Raw genomic sequence first — 21,542 nt, 5'->3', positions numbered from 1 at the left:
TCCCCACCAAAGCCACTTCATAGTTTATCACACCGAACACATCAAAAGAGAAACATCTCTGGACAACAAACATAAGGATAGCTAGTGGATTCTGCAGTTTTTCTTATTCAAACAAATAGGGTGGGGGTGAGTCATGAAAAGTATTGCAATTCTGCAAATGCATAGGAGGAAATCCTTTTCATGCAAAAACAGATTTTCAGTGAGTTGTGGAAATTTTCAGGCTGAAAAGTGACTGTCAGTTCTTCTACAAGAAGTTTGGGAACTTTCTTCATTTATCTATTCAATCTCTGTTTAAATAATTTTCCTAGCAGCTAGGTTAAACCAGCAATGGCTGCTTTCCTTTGCACTTTATGACAATCATTGTCTCCCAATCTCCTCAAATTTCAAATTCTTATACATCCCTCCCTGCCTGGCCTTACTCCTCTCGCTCTCTCTTTCTCTCTTTGTATTCCATTCAGAATTGTAGCCCCACCCAACTCTCTATTCCTGTAAATATGGCCTCCCTTTGTCCCTTCATTGATAGCCATGTCTTCAGCCACTTAAGGTCCATGCAAAAATAACAACGTGATTTTAGAAAACACCTTAGTAAATGTCCCAAGGCACTACACAGGAGCATTATCAAACATTGAGCCACATAAAATATTTGGACACTGAGAGGTAGGTTTTAAGGAGCACCTTAAAGGAAGAAATGGAGGTATAGAGGCCTGAGGAGGGAACTACAGAGCTTAGGCCCAGGCAGTTGAAAACACAGCTACCAATGGTGCAGCGATTAAAATCAGGGATGTGTAAGAGGTCAATATTAGAGGAGCGCAGAGATCTCAGAGGATTGTAGGGCTGGAGGAAATTACAGATATAGGGAAGGGCGAGACCATGGAGGGATTCGAAAACAAGGATGAGACTTTTAAAATTGAGGCATTGCTGGACCATGAGCCATTGTAGGGTAGCAAGCACAGGTGTGATTCACTGGAATTCTATCCCCTAAATCCCTTTGGCTTCAACTCCCTCTCCTTTTTTGAGAGCTTCCTGAAAATCTACCTCTTCAACCAAACTTTAGCTGACCGCTCAAACCTTTCTTTTTTGGTTCATTGTCCATTTCTCCTTATACCTAGTGAAGTGCCTTGGGTTGTTTTACTATATTGAAGACGTTATATAAATGCACATTGTTGTTGTTGGCTTAAGTCTATTGCATGTTCTTTATCAGTGTGTAACAGTATATGACTACTTGTTTGGAACCCTCCCCAGGCAAAATATCAACTTCCCCCTCCTATCATCTGGCTTTTATGTTACTAAGGGGATGATTTCTATGATATTTCTCTGTGGTTTGCTACTAATCAAGACCATGAAATTCCAAGTCCCTCAGTCTGCTGCCTGAAGTACAGCAGGATGGGACTTCCATCTGACCTATGGCCCCAATGTTGACTTCTCGGAAATCCTGAGGTAAGCTCATTATAATATTGCTGGGTAGGACAAAGATGCGAGTCCTGCCAGCAATTTCTGAGCTGCACCTGGGAGTCCCAGATAATTTGTGGAGTGGGAGGGATTACATTTTTACAGGATTTGAAGCCGAAGTGCTCTTAGAGCAGAATTCAGGATGGTGAAAATATGGCTTCAATAGGAAAATTGAATACCAGAAAGTGGAGAAGGGAGATACATAGCAGTGGAATCTCAAATGCTTGTTTCTGATTGTAATACATTGATGATGTTTATTATTGTTTTGTCAAAAAACTTAAAGCTGCACTGAATTGGGAAAAGATGTTTGTCGCCTTCAAATCTCATGGGACCTCTACTTTTATTGATGAATCGAATGTGCTTCTCGATTTAATAGGCCTATAGATTTAAATGATATAAAACATCCTAATTAATAGGTATGTTGTATAGCTATTATATGATCAGACATCATTCAAAATGTCTCTGATGACTTTGTCTTGGGACAGGTCATTTGAGGTTGGCCAAGAATATGGTGCACATTTTGTGGAAGGAGGTAGTTATGACAGTAAATACCACCTCTTTGAGCCCAGGAGTCCTTTGCAACACAGAACTAAGTTTATAGACCTCAACAGAGCAGCCAAAGTATGCCTTGCTCCCCCCAATTTTTTCTTGCAAGCTCTTAAGATTCATTCATTACTCTCTCCGGTGGTTGGGGGTGGGGAGGGAGGGGGAAACTGGACTTGGGCGGTCGCAAATCTGCAGCCAATTTTACACCCTGCCTAATTTTAACATAAGAACATAAGAAGTAGGGGCAGGAGTTGCCATACAGCCCATCGAATCTGTTCCGCCATTTAATAAGATTATAGCTGATCCTTGACTTCAAATCCAATTTCCTGCCTGATCCCCGAATCCCTTGATTCACTTAGAGTTCAAATTCTATTGATCTCAGCCTTTAACATATTCAACAACTGAGCATCCACATTTCTCTGGGATAGAGAATTCCAATGATTCATAACCTTCTGATCGAAGAAGTTTCTCCTCATGGCTGAAATGGCTGCCCCCTTTTCCTGAGACTATGCCCCCTAGTTATAATCTCTCCAGCTTCTCAGCATCTACCCTGTCAAACTCCTCAAGAATTTTATATGTTTCAATGAGATCACTTCTGATTCTTCTAAACTCCAGAGAGTATAGGCCCATTCTACTCAATCTCTGTTTTCCACTGAAAAGGAAATTGGATGGGCGTAGAATGAGCTGCCGATTCACTATGGGTCATCCAAAACAAATTTCACACCCTCTGTGCTCTAAAGCTGTACTCTGAACCACTGGTCCTATCAACCATCCTGCTTCATCTTCGATGACTGTACCTACTCTCATAAGGTGTCATGCATGAGCAAACCTCATTAACTCACAACACTCATCCTTTCTTGCTTTCTGTTCAAACCATTATGTTCAACTGTTCTAACAAAAGAGTCTGCCCAATGTTCACAGCTATACTTATCTCTTTTTCTAATTTCTTCTCTCTTCAAGGAGAAAATAGCCATAATGTTTAGTAATCTCTGGCAATGGGTGACAGACCTCACAATAGACAATTTTAGTTTAGTTTTAGTTTTAGAGATACAGCACTGAAACAGGCCCTTCGGCCCACCGAGTCTGTGCCAACCATCAACCACCCATTTATACTAATCCTACACTAATTCCATATTCCTACCACATCCCCACCTGTCCCTATATTTCCCTACCACCTACCTATACTAGGGGTAATTTATAATGGCCAATTTACCTATCAACCTGCAAGTCTTTGGCATGTGAGAGGAAACCGGAGCACCCGGAGGAAACCCACGCAGACACAGGGAGAACTTGCAAACTCCGCACAGGCAGTACCCAGAATTGAACCCGGGTCGCTGGAGCTGTGAGGCTGTGGTGCTATCCATTGCGCCACTGTGCCGTTTGATGGTTTTGTAATGCAAACACATTAACAAAGAACATAATTCGATACCTCCAAAAAAGCAAAGAAGAAACATCCCTTCTTCATTTTCTTTTCTTCTAGATAACCTGTAGCAAGGCTTGACTGAGGAGAAGGAGGAAGAAAGCAAACTTGCATCTCATAACTTCATCCCATGTTGCCATTCTCCTTTTCTTTCTCCATCACTAAAGAAAAGTAAAAAGGAGCTTGCAATTATAGAGTGCCTTTTTAACAACCTTAGGACACGTTAAAACAAATTTGGAGTGTAGTTGCTGTTGTAATGTAGGAAACATGGCAGCCAATTTGCGCACAGCCAGGTCCAAAAACAGCAACGTGATAATGACCAGATAATGGGGGCAAAATTTCAAAAGGTCCAAAAATGGGCTCAGGGGATTGCAATAAGCGATTAACTGCACCAGTTTGTAGCGATACAGGCAGCACGCGAACTATGTGCCGCCTGCTAATTAAAACAATAGTAGTATGCAACCCAACACGAAACATGCTGTTGAGTAGCTGCACGCCTCAGCAGGAGGCTCAAGATTGTGCAACACTAGCATGCCCAAAAGCTTTCCGATTCAGCACTGAAGGCCTTTGTACAGAAGGTGAACATGAGGAGAGAGGTCCTCTTCCCTCAAGCGTGGGGGGCAAGGAGGACCCCCTGAGATCACTCCAGATAGAACTTACAACGGCAATTATAGTAGATAGCTGTCGCGGTCAATGCCAGCAGTCTAGCTTTGAGGACCTGGATGTAGTGTTGGAAAAGTTCAATGACCTCACAGAAGTGATCAAGGTTAGTGAAAGCATTTTCACATGTCATATCCTTACTACTGAACTATTAGCCTCACACACTGCTCCATTTACCAGGCCCCCTTCACTCACCTACCAAAAGTTTCAGTCAAGAACAACTCATACCTCACATTCACAGCCTTAGCTCACACTCACACAATTAGCACTGCTGAAAGCCTCACACTCACATCTCACAGCTGGCACAAACTGCCAGCTATTCAACTATGGCAACACATCACCCAAACCACAGCACCACTCTCAGTGACAAACATCAATCTCTACTGCAGGACAAAGTGGCCCATAATCAGAGACAGCAGTACATAACCAGCAGGTGACAGGCATGGCTACATGCCCTTACCCCCATGGAGGAGACGGTGTTGGCAATCATCAGTACAGCCATGACTGAGGGCATGGCCAGCAATGGGGTTGAAACCGTGGAGGATGATGGTGTGTTCCTACCTTATCCACCTTCTCACATCCCATTTTGCCCTTTTCCCATAATCTATTCTGAATCACAAGATGCAGAAAATCTAGGCAGGTACCTCTTGTTTCCCCCCTTCCCTCACCCCAAACCTACTTTGTGCCCAAGAACTGCCAGCTAGCAATAACTGGTGTGGAAGCCTGGAGTGCAAGAGGAAGAAAAGAGTGATTATGAAGTGACACTGTCATTTGATCTCAAATTTGCAGCCAGCATCTCAGATACTGGCACTGCATGAACTTTAACTTTAGCATGTAGCATAGAGATGGGATCTGCACATGGTCAGTCACTGGGCACCATGTGGCCTGCAATCAGAGCAGGGGGGAAAAAAAGGTATTGCAGGTGACAGCCAGAGTGTGAGCTCTCACACAAGTTCCGCTGCAAAAGGCTCAGATGAGGAAGTGAACAGAAAAAAGGCTGATGGGCTTGCACACAGAAATGTTCTTTGCATTGACAGAGCTGCCTGAAAGCCTGCAGTCACTATGATGGAGCAAGGAGGAGTCCTACTCCAACTTGGCACAGGGCTTTGTGCAGAGCTTGTAGTCTTTCCTTTTCAATTCAAAACTGGTTACCAACTCCATGAGAGCATTTGTGGACCTTAAACATCATGCAGCACCTGACAGCTAATACCTCAGCTTCTATTGCAACACAAAGACGCTGCAGTGGAAGCCCGACTGGGGTCACAAAATCTCACCTTGTTGCCATGCAGGCTTAGACTGCTGCCATCATGGCTGCGGTTACCAGTGAGGGGGCTTGCAGGCTCTCACAGCAATCCAGCAATTTGTGCTCCAGCAGATTACGAGGATAACTGAGGCACTGCCCTGGAGGAGAGATAGTGGGTCTGTGGAGCCACAGCCCCTGCTGTTGCCTGTCTGCCAGACTGCTGCCGCCCATGTCAAGGGGGTGCAGTCAGAAACCAGGCCTTCTACACCTGAGCTGCATGAAGATGCTCAGCAAGGCCATCTGCAGTTTCTCCCACTAAAAAGCAACAGCCTTCCACTAGCTGTGCTGCAGCCACTGGGTAGCCTGCGTAGCAGCATTGTGCCAGGCAAAGGCACCTGCAAGACAGGCACTAAGGGAGTGCACAAGGAAGATTAATTGAGTTTTTTATGGAATATTGGATAAAGTTAGTTGGGAATGTTTACTTTGTGGTGGCTTTTATTTCAGCATTCTGGCCAAGAGCACACTGTGATCGTCTGTAACAAGTGGTAAGAAGTATGATGGTTTTACAAGGGGGATTTGGCAGTTATGTTCAGTGAAACCATAGTTGAATGAGTGATCATGAATGGCCTGGCCAGAGAGAGAATTTTCTGGCTGCGTCGTCCCTTCCTCTGCCTCCTTCTCCTCTTCCTCACCAGGATGTTGCCTGGGATGGAACATTTAAGCTATGAAGAGAGGTTGGATAGGCTTGGGTTGTTTTCACTGGAGCAGAGAAGACTGAGGGGTGACCTGATCGAGGTGTACAAGATTATGAGGGGCATGGACAGGGTGAATAGGGAGCAGCTGTTCCCCTTAGTTGAAGGGTCAGTTACGAGGGGTCACAAGTTTAAGGTGCGGGGCGGGAGGTTTAAGGGGGATTTGAGGAAGAACTTTTTTACCCAGAGGGTGGTGATGGTCTGGAATGCACTGCCTGGGGGGGTGGTAGAGGCAGGTTGCCTCACATCCTTTAAAAAGTACCTGGATGAGCACTTGGCATGTCATAACATTCAAGGCTATGGGCCAAGTGCTGGCAAATGGGATTAGGTAGGCAGGTCAGGTGTTTTAATGTATCGGTGCAGATTCGATGGGCTGAAGGGCCTCTCCTGCACTGTATTATTCTGTGATTCCTCCTGAGCTGCTTGCCGCTTTCCTGGTGGCAAGGGCTGCATGTGCCCTTCTGATGGCCAGGTTGTTCAGGATACAGCAGACCTCCATGAATTGGGACACATACTCCGGGGAATACTGCAGGGCTCCTCCAGAATGGTTCAGGCTGTGGTACTGTTGCTTCAGCACCCCAATAGTCGAGTCTATGATGTTTCGTACGGCAGCATGGCTCTCATTGTATGCGTTAGTGGTTGGCTTGCGACACAGAGTCAGGAGCCAGGTGGAAAGTGGACAGCCCCTTGTCACCCAGCAGCCACCCTCTGATTTGATGTGGTGGCTAAAATACTGAGTAAACAGTGGACTAGTGCAGAATGAAAGCATCATGACTGCTGCCAGGATAGTGGGCATTTACCAGTATGATGTGCTGAGCGCGGTCGCACACCAGCTACACATTCAGTGAGTGGTTACCTTTGCAGTTGTAGTATGTCTCTGCATTAAGATGTGGCATCCACAAAGCCAGGTGTGTGCAGCCAATGGTACCCTGCACCATGGGATAGCCCACTATCCTGGCAAAGCCATGCGCACACTCTACCTGCAACTCTATGCTCTGGCATCAAGAGCATCTGTCACCTCTCTGATGCAGTGTGAAATAGGAGATAATACATATCTCTGCTCCAGCCTAGAAGGATCCCGGCATGAAGAAATTGAGGGCCGCGATCACCTTCACAGGCACTGGCAATGTTGTCTTGCTCTGTTCTGAGGCTGCTGGTCTGGTTGCAAGAGATGGCAGAGTCCTGTGAGCACCTCCTTTGTAAAGCCCAGATGGCACACACTGCTCCTGGTTTCAGGGAAGGTAAGAGAAACGCTCCCAGAAGACCCGAGGTGGATAATGCCTCCTGCTGAGCCCTTCTCCCTTGTTACCAAATGCATGTTCAGCTCTTTGTGTTTAAGAGAGGGCATGAGCTGAAGCAGTGAGTTTGAAAATGGAAGCATTGGCGTCAAATCAGCATTACATGCTGACTGAAGTCACCATCTGCCTACTCTGCATGCTCCTAATGCCCTCATCAAGGTGGCATTTGGCACGGGCTGTGCGCAAGTATGGTACCAAAACAGCATCCTTGGTGCCAAAACTATGGGCCCTAAAGAGCCCAATTTTGTAGCCTATATGTTTTAATAATGTTCATCAAGCATTACATATTAGCCAGGGCACCAGGGTAAACTCCCCTGTTCTTTGAAGTACTGCCATGGGATCTTTTACATCTACTTGAGAAGGCAGACAAAGGTTTAATGCCTCAAATGAGAGATGACATTTCCAACAGTGCAGCATTCCCTCAGTTCTGCACTAAAGTGATAGCCTAGATTATGCATCCAGAGAAATCCCCCAAGAATGTAGATATATCCAAGGAGGGTTTATAACTGGGTGCAACACAGAACACAGTGTACCCAAGAAGTCAGAGGTGAAAATAGGATTTGACAGTGGGGACTGGAAACTCAGTGACAAAGCCTGCTGAAGAGTCCTCCCGGTACTCAGAAGCCCTGAGATAAGGGCCACCTCAGTCCCAAAAGGCTCATGATATCATAGTACCACCAGTATCCTTGGCCAATAGGTTTCACCTCAGAACAGTACCAAGATAGATCTAGGAACAACACAGAAAGGCTTCAGGGAAAAGCACAGGGATAAAAAGAAGCACTTGCTGGAAATATATATATTCACCAGATTGAGTTTTACTGAGAGGCAGAGTTTGAGCAGAGAGAAAATATTAACTTTCTAATCAGTGGAAGGAAGGAGAAAATGGTAGAGGCAGCAACACAGGTTTCAATTCAACACCTCTTGCCGGCTAAGCATTGAATAACTAATGGTTAATTTACTTTTTTGCTCTCACATGTAGACTATTCTGCTGCAACAAGTTTGCATCCTACTGTGTTTGCAGCATATGTGTATAGGGGTTGTTATTAAGACAATACTCTATAGCACCGTACAATACCAGATGTGAATCATTTTATCTAATCGCACTGACTCCATTTATCCCATTAGGAATGTAGGAACAGGAGTAGGCCATTCAGCCCCTCAAGTCTGTACTGCCATTCAATTAGATTATGGCTGATCTGTATCCAATCTCCATTTACATACATTTTCTCGTAAAAATCTATCAATCTTAGATGTAAAATTAATAATTGAACTAACATCTACTGAATTTTGCAGGAGCATGTTCCATACTTCTACCACCCTTTGTGTGAAGAAGTGTTTCCTAACTTCTTTCCAAAATGGCCTGCCTCTGATTTTAAGGTTATGTCCCCTTGTCCTAGACTCCTCCACCAGCAGAAAATGTTTCTCTCTATTGATCCTATCAATTCCTTTCAAAATCCTAAAAATCTCAATCAAATCACCCCTTAACCATCTATATACCAGGGAGTACGAACCAGTTTATGTAATCTGTCCTCATATTTTAACCCTTGGAGTCACGGTAACTTTCTGCTGAATCTGTGCTGCACTCCAAGGTCAACATACTCTCTCTAAGGTGTGATGTGCAGAATTGTAGACAGTAAAATTTTTTCACCCAGAGGGTGCTGGAGGTCTGGAACTCACTTCCTTCAAGGATAGTAGAGACAGAAACCCTCAATTCATTTAAAAGGTGTGTTTTGATTGGCTCTGATTGGCTGGAAACTCTTGGAGGTGGGATCCCAGTCTTTAAAGAGATGGGATCTTGGCGTAGGGCATTTAAGTGCCTGAATGTCAGTAGATCGTGCCGGGGGGACTCCAAAAGGCTGAGGCGGGGTTCCCCTCATCTTTTCAGCCCAGTGCTGGGAGCCCCACTGGTGCGACAAAATCCAGCCCTCTATTAGCTTTTTTGTTTTTTTTTGTACCTGACCACAATGTTTTAGTGATCTGTGTACATAGGCCGCTAAATCTCTTTGGACCTCCACTTATCCTCACTTTTCAACATTAAAAAAATATTTGGATCTACCCTTCTTTGGTCCAAAATGGATAACCTCACGTATACCTGCATCGAAATCCTTCTGCCACAGTTTTGCCCTCATTACTTATGATGAAGGTAATTTTCGCCTTCATCGGTTGGCTGGTAAACTGTCGGAGCAGATCAATGAAAATGAAAAGCGTGCATTTTATAATCTGCAAGTCTCCTAGTTTACTGCTTAAGAGGTCAATGTGAAAACGTCCTTCTGATGTTAATAGCAAATATTTGTAACTATGTGCAAATTTGCTATTTTAAATAATAAAACTAAGAACACCAAATTTAAGAAAAGCTCAAAGTAGATTTGCAGCTGTTTTGTACATTGGGCTGGATTTAGTCATGGTGGTGGAGGTCCCGCCAATGGACCCAAAAGCGGGTGGGGGGGGGAGTGGTGACCTCACTTCAGCGGTCTGCGGGACCCAGTGCTGCATTTTGCTGGTGGCAGCCAATTAATTAAGGATAGTCACCCGCCCCCAGGAACTGCCAGCCAATTGGAGGGTTGGCAGCTCAGCAGCGCCACTGGGAGTGCTGGCCATTGCTGGGACTGCACCTGGAAGAAGAGGACACGATGGATGCATGGCGCCCTCGCAACCAGGTAAGTGGGGTCTGGGGGGCCAGGGCCAGTCAGGCTGGCTCTGGGGCAGGGTGGGGATGGTTAGTGAGGGCAGGTGGCGATGTTGCCATGGGGGCAGACATTGCTGCCGGGGGGGCCCTCTGTGGGCCAAAGAGTGCCCAAATAGGAGGACCACCCTCACCCCAAGCCCACTGGGAGGCTACCAGGGTTTACCTGGTGGTCTCACCACTTGGTGGAGGACCCCTCTGCCCCTGCTAAAATGCCAGCAGTGGCGGGAAGAGGCCCTTAATTGGTCACTTAAGTGACTCAACTTGCCTCTGGGCTAGAGGACGGTCTGCCACCTTACCCACCGCTGGCAAGATGGCATGGCTGTGGGAAGATGATGGACACACCAACCCACCTTCCCGCACCAGTTTACACACCACCTCCCCCCTCACCCACCCCGCCTCCCAGCCAGTCCCGAGAGGGCTGGTAAAATACGCGCATCAGCTAAAAATAAAATCCTTTAAATGGAGATCATTTCACTTAATGGAGAAAAACGATTCTGTTGATATTTGGCAGTAAGTGTACCATTAAAACTGCAGCCACAAAGCACTACTGACAAATGCAGTCATAGGTTGAGGAATAACACGAACCTACACCAGCTTTTAGTAATAATGAATTCTTCACCTTGTCCAAACACAGAATTTTAGCAGTATAACCAAAATAATTTCTAGACTATTGTGTTTCTTCAGTTATCAGGATCTTGCCTTTCTGATGTATTCCAGGACTGTTCAGGTAACGAATCAGGAACTTTTCCAATTTAATTTGCAACAGGATGAAAATACATTTGCAGCAACATACATGGCAGAAACATTATTTATCATTGCAAAAAGATCAAGTCAGACAGATGATGGAAGTGGAAAGCAGCCACTGTAAGCAGGAAAAGGAAACAGAGTGCACAGATAAATGTGCAGTGGGTGGGACTGTTTAGATAGTTAACAGAAGCAAACAGCCAGTAGAAGGCCAATTAAAATTGAGCCATTAATGATTACTGTAGAAGAGAGGGAGAATGTGCAGTTAAAGGCATTGTTCCATATCACATCTTGCATTGATTTAGCCGTCACAAAACCTGATTTATAGTTAGGGACATTTCACAGGATATCCCTCTATCATTGAAAAGTTAAAAAAGAGTTAGTTGTATCACTGAAAGCCATTTCAGGAGAACCCTGTCAACATATTCAACTGCTAACTGCAGTTTTCAAGGGCCATTTTATGTTCCGTGAAAACAACAATGAACAGCTATGTTGTCATTTTGATACTGAGTGTAGCACAAGTTCATTACTGACATTGGATTGTGAGTATTTTAAAATCAGATTGTTGTGCATTAACAATATAGGCAAACTGTGTTTCCATGATTGTCAGCCAGAGCATAGTATTCCACTTAGCTACAAAATATATAATACACCAGAGTTTTATGTTATATTGGTCATGGAAACTACAGTCTCTTTCTTCGTTTCTGGTGTGCTGTTTAACAATGGCAGATGAAAGTAAGGATGGGCTGTGGAAAGAAAGCAGTGATATAATGTGTTCTTGGCCCAATCATCTTTTGCCAACAATTATTAAGCAAACAGTAGCTGAGATCAGCAAACTGCATGTCATTAAATAATAAGCTGCTTCAGAAATCAGTGCTTTTTTTAAAAAATGTATCGATAGGAGAAGAGATTAAATATTAACATGAAAACCCTCCACCCCTCATCAGCATATAGCTCTACTAGCTGGTGCTTCATTTCAGTAAGATGCTTGTTAAACATCATAGCTGATAGAGACACACTCAATGTAAGTCTGGCAGAGTGGTCGTCAACCTTCAGAGAAGTTTACTGAAAAGGGGGATTTTTGGAGTTTTTGGTAACAATGCGCTTGTCGAAAGCTCTGATAGAAATGGACTTGCCAGATTACACTGCAGCCTTAGATCCTGCTTATACAACTCTGGAGTTTGAGAATATGCAAGTGCTAACCATGGGTAATGGTGAGTTCCAAAGATTTTACTGTCAGTCTACCAGGTTTAATATTGGTACTGATAAGGTATGTGATTCTCCAAAGAAGTTGCATTTTCTGTTCGATCATGCATAACCAGCCGGCATAGGAAATAAAAATAAGATCTTGAGAATTGTAGCAGAAGTTATACTAATTTTCATGTATAGCTGGTTTCAAACTATGGTGATCCACTGCAACACGCATGTGAAAGGCTGTTTGATATTTTCACAAGTATATCAAGGACTGTTTGGAAGTTAATTTGTTTCTGTCTTTTTCAAAGCTGAGAAAATCAAGAAACCAAATTGCAATATTTGTACATGCGTGGAAGCGTTAACCTTTATAAAGAGTCACGTACGATAAATACAGTTTAATTAACAACTAGAGAAAAGAGTTTTGTAAGGAAGTCACTTATATCATCAGCTTTATTTTTAATCTCTAACATTATTCTACAGGCTAGTTCTCTTATTCAGACATTTATCTGAAAGTCATGTTGTTTTTTCAAGTCTTGTATAAAAATGAGGTTGCTTCTAAAGGGCTGTCTTTAATACCAGGTGGTAATCTTTATATGGTAAAATTACTTTATTTTGCTTGCTGATTAATTTGTTATCCCCTCAGAATAAGAGTAACCGGAATAGGTGCTGGGTTTCCTTTTTGTCAAAACCAGCAAAGATAATTTAATGGAGATGTGCTGGTTAATTCTGGTCTCAAAATCTACCTGTGAATTTCCATTCTCCATTTTGACCACAATTTAATTTAAAAGAGAAAAATAAAATCATTTGGAATTATTCGTGCTATAACGGGGTCTTATAGTTACCCTACTGACTGCAAGTGAGAGGGACTGGGAGAGACAGAAATACAGAGAGTGAGAAATAAAGGCAGAGAGACTGCATAGCTCCGTGGCGAGCCGGCATGGACCCGATGGGCCAAATGGCCGCCTTCTGTGCTGTAAATGACTCCATGATTATACTAATCAGGTCATTTAAAAACTCCAATTGAAACATGCATTAAAATGTTAAGAAGGATTTTTCAGGCTGTAGTATGAGTAACAGAAAACCAACTGCATATACAAGTGTTTACAAGATCATCTCGCCTGGAAACTGACACATACTTATTGTACCTATGTAATGAATTTACATGATTATAACACAATCCATTAGAAATTGTCACATACTGCACAAGTGACCACCTAACGTTTACTGATGAAAGTAATCAAATGTGGACTGCTTGCCGTTTTCGGACCATTTTTGTCAATGTACAATCTCATATATTACCCACTTAAATTATTTTTAAAAAGCTATGAAATTCAAATTCCTCTAATAGTTGTAAAATAGATCAGTAATCAACCACAAGATTGGTGTTTAATCACTGATCAGTAACCTATCATGAATCACTCTGACATGGACTGCACATTAGTACAAAAACTGGATCCAGGGCCTAACTCCAGGAAAATGCCACCTTTTGAGGTTAAAATTGACAATAGTTTGTCATAACTATTATTTTTATTATTTAATTGTTTCTATATTATTGATGTATGTTAGGATGCAGCCAAGCATACCTTTAAGTTCTCACTGGGCATCTGATGCCTTTACTTAGCTTAAATCTTTGCACGAGGTAGCTCAGTCGAGCTGAAAGCTTGTTGATGAGGAAAATAGCTTTACACAGACAGCAGTACTTGTTGTTGTACAATCGAGTGGCTTAAAGATATATATATATAAGTTCATTAAAAAAACTTATATTTGTAGCCATCTAACAAAATTCAAAATTCTCAATTTATGTAAAAGATAATCAACAGTTGTAATAAAAGCAAAATACTGCGGATGCTGGAAATCTGAAATAAAAACAAGAAACGCTGGAAATACTCAGCAGGTCTGGCAGCATCTGTGGAGGGAGAACGCAGTTCTGAAGAAGGGTCACTGACTTGAAACGTTAACTCTGCTCCTCTCTCCACAGATGCTGCCAGACCTGCTGAGTATTTCCAGCATTTCTTTTATTTATAATCAACAGCTGAGTAGGTTTGAATTCCAGAGCCGATATTTGCTTATTTCAGTTGAATCTATGGCCAGCTAGGTCACTAGATAAGTGTGTTACAAACTCAATTAGTGAATTGGTCCAATTCAAAATGTTATTCAAGAACATTTTCAAATGATTCTAATCACGCGGTTTAGGAATTAACCCTTTAAGAACAATATCGCATGGTACAAGCATAAATCTATTCCATGATTTATTCATTCTACAGTAACACTTTGCCACAGTGACAGTTACCGCATCAGGTCACTCCTGCTCCCTCTCTCACCAACTTCAGAGTAAGACTCTTTGAGAAAAAATTGATACATATGGTACCCATGTTTCATGCATGAAATGAGTGCAAAGCATACTAATTTAGCAGTGAAAGAGCCAGCGCCCAATTTGGCGTTGGGCCCACTGCTAAATCTGTCCGGCCCATTTTTAGGCATACCAGGCATGCACCTAAAACAGGTGTTAGGCATATGTTTAACGCTCATTGAAGGACCCCTGTACAAAATGTGTTACCTGACCCCCTCCTGCTTCCAGGATCTGACATATTTAAATATTTTGGATGCATGCCTATGATGATTAAAACACAGCTGGGTGTACTTGCCTCCGGCGGGGAGGAAGGAAACTCATGAAAATAGCTTCCGATGGTCAGCCTGAAAACTTAATCAAAATAAAATCAGCAAGTTTCTTTTATAAATAGGTCAATTTCTGTCCTGCAGTCACTAACTCCAGATTGCCGTTAGGAATCCAGCCTTTTTAACTTTAACTACCATAAAGCCCTCAGCAAGGCCAGAGACCAGCAATGTATGATGTATTTCCTTCATTTGCATGGAAATGTTAATGGCTGGAGAAAATTCCATATCCAGATCCCACCTCAATTTTCAGTCCATCCATCTACATTATGGTGTTTTTATACTGAAAAACTGAAATTTAAAGCTTGCACGTTTCTTCTCTGATATTTTGTACTACAGTCCATGTCAATGTATCATATCACTTATACTGTGGCCACTCCACTGCTGCAAAAATAAGAATAATATTTTGCCCAAATTTCAACAAAGGTATTGTCACATTTCAAGATTTCTTGTCCATTTTTCCACCGGAAGGATTTGGAAAGGACGGTTCAGTTTGTGTGTTGGATTTTCAAGCAGAGTCACACAGGTTTGCAAGAGAAGGTCACAGGCTGCAGGCATGAACAATGGGGAAATGTACTGATTGAAATAAGTGAATCTGATCATTACTGTTATCTTGTAATATCAAGGAAGGCAGTTTAAATATTTGTGTCATGTCTCACTTTAAGTATTAAGTGGGTCCCCTGGGATAAAGTAACTACACCCTTACTGCTCCCACTCACCCTGAGTAACATCACTGTCTGGCTTTAGTGCACATTTAGCCTCAACCACGTGGCCTCCCCTCTCAAACCTGACACTCAAAATTAATTCTGATTTCCAAATTTTTTCGATAGAAAAATGGTTTAAAAATCCTAAATCACAACAATGTAAAAACATTTCTGTGATTGGTAGATTCTAAGTAAAAGAGGAATACTTTCGCTCTACCTCACCATACAAAGCTTAAACTATACTTATAATCCTGAATCTGAATGAAAATACGTTGCATACATCCGTCTTTATTTTTGTTATTCTGATCTTATTGCCAGGATAGAATTATACCAACTGTTGACAATGCACAGCTGTCACTTACAGTGAAGTAAAACTATTGCACCAATTATTTTTATCACATTTCAGGATTACTACTTAAACAGTGTTATCATGCTCGAAATTTTAGTTGTTGGGAAAGCATCTAATAACTAGTTACCCTTTACATTTTAATTTTCTAAATAGAATTGATAAAGAACATGCTTTTGTCATCAATGCATTTTTGAAATAAACTGTTAAGCAAAGGTAAATGCAGAAGCAATGGCTAGGCCATCTAGACAGGAATGCACTTATTTTATGTGGACCAGGAGTGCTGCAAGAGAGGAGTCGCTCCAAATTTGTGAGATTCAGCATGGGAGCATTTGCATCGTGTTTGAACATGTAATAAGGATGACGCTCAATTACAGCACAGCCTCCAAGCTATTTTTTAAAATTCCTGTGTAATCTGGGACACAGCAAATTGCGCTCACAAATCTCCATGCAAGCTTTTATGATGCTGACCAGCATTGCCTTGCAAAATTTAACCCACTGTCTCTGAGAACCACAATTGTCATTTTCATTTCTGCATTGTCCCATGGCATCGCAATGAAAGCCAAAATAATGACTCAGCCGCCTACTAGCTTTTTTGGTCAAGAAACATAAATGTTATACTGTGGGCTGGATTTTACCAGCCCTCTGGAGATGGGCTGGGAGAGGGGAGGGCTGGTAAAATGGTGGTACAACGTATCAGGAGGGAAGCCCAACGTCTTCCCGCTTCTGTGGCATATTCTCAGAAGAGGGACAAAAGCAGCGCAGCCGCCCACTAACCAGAGGTGGGCCGTCAATTAATTCAATTAATTGGCCAATTAGTGGCCACTTTCCGCCCCCGCCAGCATTGGAATGAGTCCACGCCATGTGGGGAGACCACCAGATATATTGAGGTGGGTATCTGGGTTGGGTGGGGGTGGGGGGGGGCCTTCCTTTATTGCCACTCCTAGCCCAGAGAGGCCCCCCTGGCGGCAAAGACCATCCCCGTAGCTCTGCCGCCACTAGAGGGTTCACCACTCCAATTGCCAGGGCCTGCCTGTCTGGCCCCTGCACATTAAAAAGTCATGCTTACCTGCCTTCGAGGGCACCTCAACATGGAGGCGCCTTCTTTTTTTCCCTGCAGCCTCAGCAGTAGCCAGCTCTATTGGTGGTGCTGCCGAGCTGCCAGCCCTCTGATTGGTGGGCCATCATCCTGAATTAAACAGCAGCGCTGGCAACATCCTCTTAATTGGCCACCGTTGGTAAAATCCCCCACCGATCATAACTAATTTGAGCAATTTCATCCCCTTTCCGAGCGGTTCTGAACTTTTGCACAAACGTTTCCATAATTTGGCATAAATTGGCTCACTCAGAGAGGCCATGAAGATTGCTTGTACAGGAAATGGAAATGTTCTACTGGTGACATTGAGACTGGGGTTAAAGCATATTATTGAAGCAGAGAAGCTGCTGTATTCTGTACCTGAACAATGCTGCATCTATACTGGGGATGCTTAATTCTGAGAATGAGACACAATTTGGAAATTGGCCTCTTCCCAATCCATATTTCTTTGAAAAGAAAGGAAAGTATGGCATTGTAAATACAAGCGTTTTGAGTGCTGAAATTACTTTCATGTTAAATTTCACTTTGTTAAGCATCTGTGCAATATCCTGCTAAGCATTTATGTCAGGATAAGTGATAAATGTGCTACAGTATTCCGGCCTCTGTCCCTTTCCTCAACAAATTCTTTGTTGCAATGGCATTGTACAACTTTGGAAAGCTGTTAAATGTTTGGTTTAAATGTCTATGATAAGATCTTTGCATCTAAAATGCTCCAGCAGGCAATGGTTAATGGATGAATCGATGTGTATTATCCATGGTAATAAATTAACTTTCAGAATGTATATTTACTTTGATGAATGACGGTCTTGTTATTTACGTGTTATCTGGGCCTATTGTCAGTATTGAGAACCACCTATAACAACAATTTAAGATTGTATTCTAATCAGTGTTTTAAAAAAAATTTTAAGTAGGCTTTATTGAGTGATAAAATTGCCAGGCTGTCCATATTATGAAACATTTCCACAACCATTCAAAACATGAGAAACTTCTCAAGAATCTCTCGTTGTATCAATTATGTTTTATTTCATCTGGTCATAAATATTAGGCTGGATTTTACCAAGCCCACAACATTGGGCTCCGTGGCAGGGCAGAGGCCAGAAGATTTTCCGGCAGCAGTCTTCCACGGAGGCCGATGCCGAGAGGGTCTGTCCCGATCTTCCCGGTGGTAGAAAGGCTCCATTGCAGCCCCCCATGCTGCTGGACGACGGGACCTAGATTTAAATATCTAAGTTACTGACATGAATAAATTTAAATCAACTTACCTTAAATATTTCAGGACCACTGCAATCTTTGGCACAGCGGCCAGCACTCCCACGCCTTCCATTCCCCGTCTGGGGAAGGCTGGCGTAACACTGGTGAGGAGGGGGCAGGAGTTAAGATTTTCAGAGCTGGGGGGCGGGGGATGGGGTCAAATAAACATAATGGGTGTAGGGGATGGTGGGAAGGGGTGAACTTTAAACTTGGTGCAGTTTGGGCGGGGGGCACGGCCAGATTTAAAAGGCATGTGTTTTTGGGGGTGAAAGCGAAAATGGTTAATATATTTGTTATTGGAGGGTGGGAAAGGGGTGTTCGAAATTGATTTGATAACTTTTGGGAGGGTGTAGCTTTAAAAATTTAAATATGCCGGCAGGGCTGACTGCCCTTTAAAAATGACGCCAGCGCCTGCGCACAGGCAGCTTATGCCATTGTCGAGGACGGACAGCCCTCCCTCTCCATGTGATTGGGGGAGCGGGCGCTCCGGCTATTTAAATGAGCTGCCCTGCGGGTGATTGTGGCGGCTCTTTGGCTCTTTTGCAAATTTACATGTGGACCGTCATTTTTTGAGCTCACCACCGAATTCCAACCCATTGGATTTTGAGGAGGATTAGAAGTAGATTTCAAAACATTTCAAAGGATAGGATTATGATGGTTAAGACTTCAAGTAGGATATATCTGGTTATTAATGTGTTAATGGGATTCATTTTGAAAATGTAGCATTTACACTCTGTGCCCTCCTCCAGCCAATTTTTCATCAGATCTGGCATGAACAGAGTGAAAATGTGATTGGAGATGTCCTTTGCTATGTTCTTGCCCTTCCCCCCCCCCCCCCCCCCCCCATTTCCCCGTGCCTACTCCTGGCAAAGGAGGTGACACACAACCATATGTGGATGGGCATATGCCAATGATATGCAAATTGGAGAATTACATCCCCTAACATTCTCCTGGTTTTAGTAAGAGCTCCAGTTTTTTCTTTGGAATTTGAACTCTATATAAGTGCTCAGAGATTATGGCCAGAAACGAGCAGGCTGGTGGTGGTGGGGTGGGCATAAAATTGAGTGGGAGGCTGGGGAGGCCCTTTCTGACCCCCTCCCATCTCTGTTGCAAATTTACATGGAGTGGTGAGAAATGGCCCACCTGCCCCAGGCCAATCAAGGCCCTTAAGTGACCAATTAACTGTCATTTAAGGTCCTCTGCCCGCCGCCACGGGAATTCTACCCTTATCTGGTGGGTGGCTGAGGCCTCAAAAAGCTCGCCTGATGAAACTAGGCAGACTTCTTGTGGGCTGGGGGTGGGGTGGCCCTCCTGATTGGGCACCCTGTGCTTCATGGAGGGCTGCCCCTGAAACCCCAACCATCCCCAATGCACAACACTCCCCCCATCCCCCCAACCAACACCCCTTGCCTTGTCTCAGCCTGAGCGATTGTCCCCGGCGAGGCCCTAAAAATTTACCTTTTTTTCCAAGGCCATCCTTCATCTTCTTTGGATGGCCACTCCCGGTGGCGCTGCTGGGACTAATCAGCCCGCTGATTGACCCGCAGCTCCATTAGGTGGAACTTCCTGCCTCAATGAGGTGGAAGTCCCACCCAAAACCAATTAAGGGCCTGGGGATTCTAAAATCTGGTCTGGCTCCCCAGGCCCTGTGGAGGCGGGATCACTACCAATTTTTCAGCCGGTGGATGGGGCCAATGACCTTGGCCAGGCCGAAAGAAGATAATAATAATTTTAAACTAATTTTTGCCAGAGGGCATGAAGGCTGTTACAGCTAAACCCCAGCACTATTTGAGCAGAGCTCCCTGGCAGAGTCTGGGGAACCCGCTTTGGTATTTAAATGAACCCAAGGCTAGATAGTTGGCTGGGATCTAAAGCATATTTCTGTGGTAGGGTGAAGTACCATCATTATTCTCCCCAGAAGTGTGATTCAATCAACTGGGGGCATGGGGCAGGAAGTTTAGGTAGCACTCTCACCTCTGAGTAGAAGAGTTTGGATTCAAGTCCCATTGCAGATACTTAGACATAATCTAGGCTAATAGTGCACTGCCCTACACTGAAGTGTCAGAGATACCGTCTTTCAGATGAGATGTTAAACCAAGGCCCCATCTGCACTCTCAAGTGGACATAAAAGAGCCTGTGGTACTATTTCAAAGAAGAGCAGGAGAGTTCGCCCTGGTGTCCTGGACAATATTTTTCCCTCAACCAACACCTTAAAAACAGATCATCTGGCCATTATCTCATTGCTGTTTGTAGGAACTTACTGTGCACACATTGGCCATCACATTTCCTACATTGGCAGTTATCTGTCAATAGGTTGGAAGTAGTTAGGTTCAATAGGTGTTAACTAATGTAGCAGAAAGCTGAGCTAGCTAGTGAGTCATCAGAATCCTTATATAAAGCAGACCAGTTTCTTAGTCGAATGCAGCTGAGAAGAGACAGTTGCCTGAGTGAGAAACATTTTCCAGAGTGAAGTTGGAAGTTTGGTGCACGTGGAAATTCGGTGCAGAGGGGGAAAGAGGTGCTCTTTTTCCTATCTTTTTCAGCCTCTAGCAGTTGGTGAGTCTTCTTCCTTTGACTCCAAGGTAGGCGAGTACATTACTTCAGCTTGAATTATTAACTAATTGACTAATTAAATAAAAGGTTGTAAAGAGATGGCAGGGCTGGTGGTGTGCTGCAACTGCAGCATGTGGGAATCTGTGGAATGCACTGCAATCCCGGACAACCATATCTGAAGCTTGCACGACTTCAGCTCAGAATCGCTGAGCTAGAGACTGAGTTGCAGACATTGCGGAGCATCAGGGAGTGGGGAGAGCTACCTGGACACTTTGTTCCAGTAGGCAGTCACACCCCTTAGAATACGGAGAACATTAGAGATGGCCAATGATCAGGGACAGGAGGGTGTGATTGCAAGTGAGGCAGGTAGGGGAAATCAGCATGTAGTGATAGAGGAGCCTCAGCCTCTGACCTTGTCCAACACTACCTGTGTGGATGAAGAGAAGGACTGCAAGATGGATGAGTGGACTGACCATGGCACCATGGTGAAAGATACCATTCCAGTGGGGGGAGTGAAGAGGAATGTGGTAGCAATAGAAGACAGTGTAGTCAGGGGGATAGATACTGTGCTCTGTAGCTGCGACCGGGAGCTCTGACGGCTGTGTTGCCTGCCTGGTGCCAGGATTAAGGACATCTCCTCATGGCTGGACAGAAACCTGGAGTGGGAAGGGGATGATCCAGTTGTTGTGGTCCATGTGGGAACCAATAACATAGGTAGAACCAGAAATGATGTTCTGCTTAGAGGATTTGAGGAGTTAGGGTTCAAACTAAAACACAGAACATCAAAGGTAATCATCTCCGGATTGTTACCTGAGCCACATGCAAATTGGTACAGGGTCAAGCAGATTAGAGAACTAAACGCATGGCTCAAAGAGTGGTGTGGGAAGAAGGGGTTGCGATTCTTGGAGCACTGGCATCAGTAATCAG

General features: G+C 43.8%; 1 protein-coding gene across 7 annotated transcripts in view; it reads left to right on the top strand.

The window, feature by feature from the left end:
- Window positions 1-21,542, top strand: part of hnf4a (hepatocyte nuclear factor 4, alpha) — a 245,115-nt gene that overhangs the window by 147,430 nt on the left and 76,143 nt on the right. Inside the window, exon 1 of one of the 7 annotated variants that reach the window (XM_068048235.1) lies at window positions 11,759-12,012. The exons of 5 other annotated variants lie outside the window; for them this stretch is intronic. In XM_068048235.1, the coding sequence (XP_067904336.1) occupies window positions 11,898-12,012 (115 nt within the window). In that variant the 5' untranslated portion in view covers window positions 11,759-11,897. Of the gene's footprint in view, window positions 1-11,758; window positions 12,013-21,542 lie in introns of those variants that run through there. One more of the 7 variants, XM_068048239.1, reaches the window with a different exon arrangement.

Source organism: Heterodontus francisci, chromosome 16 (assembly GCF_036365525.1).
Source record: "Heterodontus francisci isolate sHetFra1 chromosome 16, sHetFra1.hap1, whole genome shotgun sequence".
NCBI classification, from domain to species: domain Eukaryota; kingdom Metazoa; phylum Chordata; class Chondrichthyes; order Heterodontiformes; family Heterodontidae; genus Heterodontus; species Heterodontus francisci.
This window is presented reverse-complemented; position numbering and strand designations above follow the sequence as displayed.